This window comes from Monoraphidium neglectum, assembly GCF_000611645.1.
Source record: "Monoraphidium neglectum strain SAG 48.87 unplaced genomic scaffold scaffold04891, whole genome shotgun sequence".
In the NCBI taxonomy this organism is placed as follows: Eukaryota; Viridiplantae; Chlorophyta; class Chlorophyceae; order Sphaeropleales; family Selenastraceae; genus Monoraphidium; species Monoraphidium neglectum.
The window spans coordinates 1-2,409 of record NW_014008739.1 but is presented as its reverse complement, the minus strand read 5'-3'; the positions used below and the strand labels follow the sequence as shown (position 1 = coordinate 2,409).

General features: G+C 68.4%; 1 protein-coding gene across 1 annotated transcript in view; it reads right to left on the bottom strand.

The window, feature by feature from the left end:
• Nucleotides 1–1,091, bottom strand: part of MNEG_14939 (hypothetical protein) — a gene marked incomplete at both ends in the record, with an annotated part of 2,499 nt that extends 1,408 nt beyond the window's left edge. Inside the window, 2 exons of the mRNA XM_014036590.1 lie at nt 280–678; nt 988–1,091. Of these exons, the coding sequence (XP_013892044.1) occupies nt 280–678; nt 988–1,091 (503 nt within the window). The remainder of the gene's footprint in view (nt 1–279; nt 679–987) is intronic.
• Between the last annotated feature and the right edge of the window lie 1,318 nt (nt 1,092–2,409).

Genomic DNA, 2,409 nt, shown 5'->3' with positions numbered 1-2,409 from the left:
GGGGTGCAGAGGGGCCGGCGATGCAGCAGGGATGCGGCTTGGGGCTCTCGTGGGCGCCGGCTGCGCCCCAGGGGGTTGCCAGCTCCCCCGCAACGAGCCGCCCTCCGACGTTGGCGTCACGGTCTGCCAAGCACGCGCCCGAGAAACCAAACCGCCGCCGCGCCGCCGCCTTGCCGGGCGGAGAGCGGAGCTGCGGCGGCGTAGCCCCAGCGGCGTCTCCTGGGAGCGAGCCGTTTTGTGAAGCCGGATCGCATCCAATCACCACCTCAACCCGCGCACCTGAGCTTCATAGCCATGCGCCGTGCGTGCCACACGTGCGTCTCCAGCCGCCGCGGTCCCTCGAACCCAGGCGCCGCGGGGTCCGCCGCGCAGCTCGCCTCCGCGGCCGCCTGCACCAGCGCCGGGCGCCGCCGCATCGCGCGGTTGGTGGGGCGGCCGTCGGCGTCGAGCTCGAACTCCTCGCCGCTGCCCTCATCGCCGGCGGCAGACGGGGGGCCGCGCGGCGAGCTGTCGGGCCCGAGCGACGACGGGGCGGGGGACGCTGACGTGTCGGGGCCGCCGCCGGCGGCGCCAGGGGGCCCGCCGCCGTCTGAGATGTGGCGGTGGATGATCCACTGCTGCTGCAGCTTCGCATTGGGGCGCCGCAGCGCGTCGTGGCGGCGGTGGCTGGTCGCGCGGCTGCCAGGGCGGACGTGGGTGGGCGGGGATACGCATGAGGGCGATCTAGTGCACTGTGAGGGAGCGATCAGGCCGGACAGGCAGAAGCTGCAAGCAGCCGCTGCGCATGTGCGTCGCAGACGGCCCGGCGGGCATGCAAGCGGCCCGGCGGTGCGAGGGGTGGGGGGGAGGGCGCACCGGCGGACATGGCGCGGCAGCAGCTTGCCCCGATTGAGATCCCCCGCTTCATCGAGGGAGTTCCACATGCCTCGAAACTGCAGCGTGTGTGTGGCTGTTAAGTGCGGTTCGAGCGTGCGCAAACGAGGTCACCCTCCCCCCACCGGCCCCACCTCTGGCTCGCGTGCTGCCACTGCTCCCTCCAGGTTGACCACACGCGGTAGCCCGGGCCTTGCCCGCTCTATCGGGTCAGCCATGGCCCCGTACGCACCGCCCTTGCGGCCTGATCTTTGCGGTGCGTTTCCGTCTATGTGAAACGTTTGCCGTTTATATGCAGAAAGACAGAAATATGGAACCCATAGCAGGCCCAAACATCAAATCTTCTGCCCTATTGCTTCCAATTGGCTGCGCCGCTCGTCTCGTGCGCGTCGCCACATGCTGCAGGGTGGGCAACTGTCTGGTGTGCTCGCGGCCCGTGGACTGCGGCCGGCTTGATCGCCGCAGTCGGAACCGTTCATACACATGGGCGGCGCTGGATGATCCGATCACCTGCCGTTCACACGCATGACGCCCCAACGCCCTGTGCAAAAGTAATGCATTTATCCAGGGGTGACTGGGCGCCGCCCCCTCCCCCACCCTCACCTGCAACCTCCCTCCGCACCCGGTCCCTTTCCGTGGCCCATCCAATCGCGCTACGTCAGGCCCAGCAGATATGATTGCTCGGGCCTGAAAAATCTCCAGTGAGCAGACAAGTTACACCTAGCAGGGTGCCACGCATGCAGCATCGGCGCGGTCCAAGCAAACCCGCCGGGGCATCGCTCAGGCGGCGTGGCACCGCGCCCCTGCCCGGCACAACCCCAACATTACCATCCTCAAAGCTCGTAAGGAGTCCATATCCCCGCCGGCCCATGAAACAGTCTCCCATCCTTTCGTCCCGCAAACCAGCAAAGCCAAGCCAACCCATGATCTTCCCTGACTTGGTGGCCGCCCCGACGCTAGTCGGCGCCACCCATCCGTCCTCCACAGCGCCGGCGGCGCCGCATGGTGCGCCGCCGCCGCCGCCGCCGACTGGACGGCGCAGGCCAACGCAACAGCCGCGCCTCCTCCTCCTCCTCTTCGCCCCTGTGCGGAGCCGGCCGGGCCGTAGCCGGCCGTCGGCCCGCTCAGCGTGCAGGGGCGGCGGCCGGCTACGGCCCGACCATCTCATTCAAATTGCCATCATAGGCCCATCAGTCTTCCCGGGCGCGCGCGCCAGCTAGGCGCGCCGCCCGGCTCTTGGAACCGCAACATGTAGCCTACCACCTCAACGGCAGGACAAAACAGCACGGTGCCAGGCCGACGGCTGGCGGCCAGGGCACACGGTGCGCGGCAGCACACACGCATCCACACACAGACAAACAAACAAACAAACAAACACACCCGCAAACATCTGCCTAAGGGCAGCAGCGCCTCTCCGGTCGGGGGCGATGTCTTCTGCTAGGCGGCGCGTGATGGGGGGCGGCGCCGTGCGGCGGGACACAGCAGCAGCAAGTGCGGCCAAACATACACATTGTAGATGAATGGGGGGCCCATCAT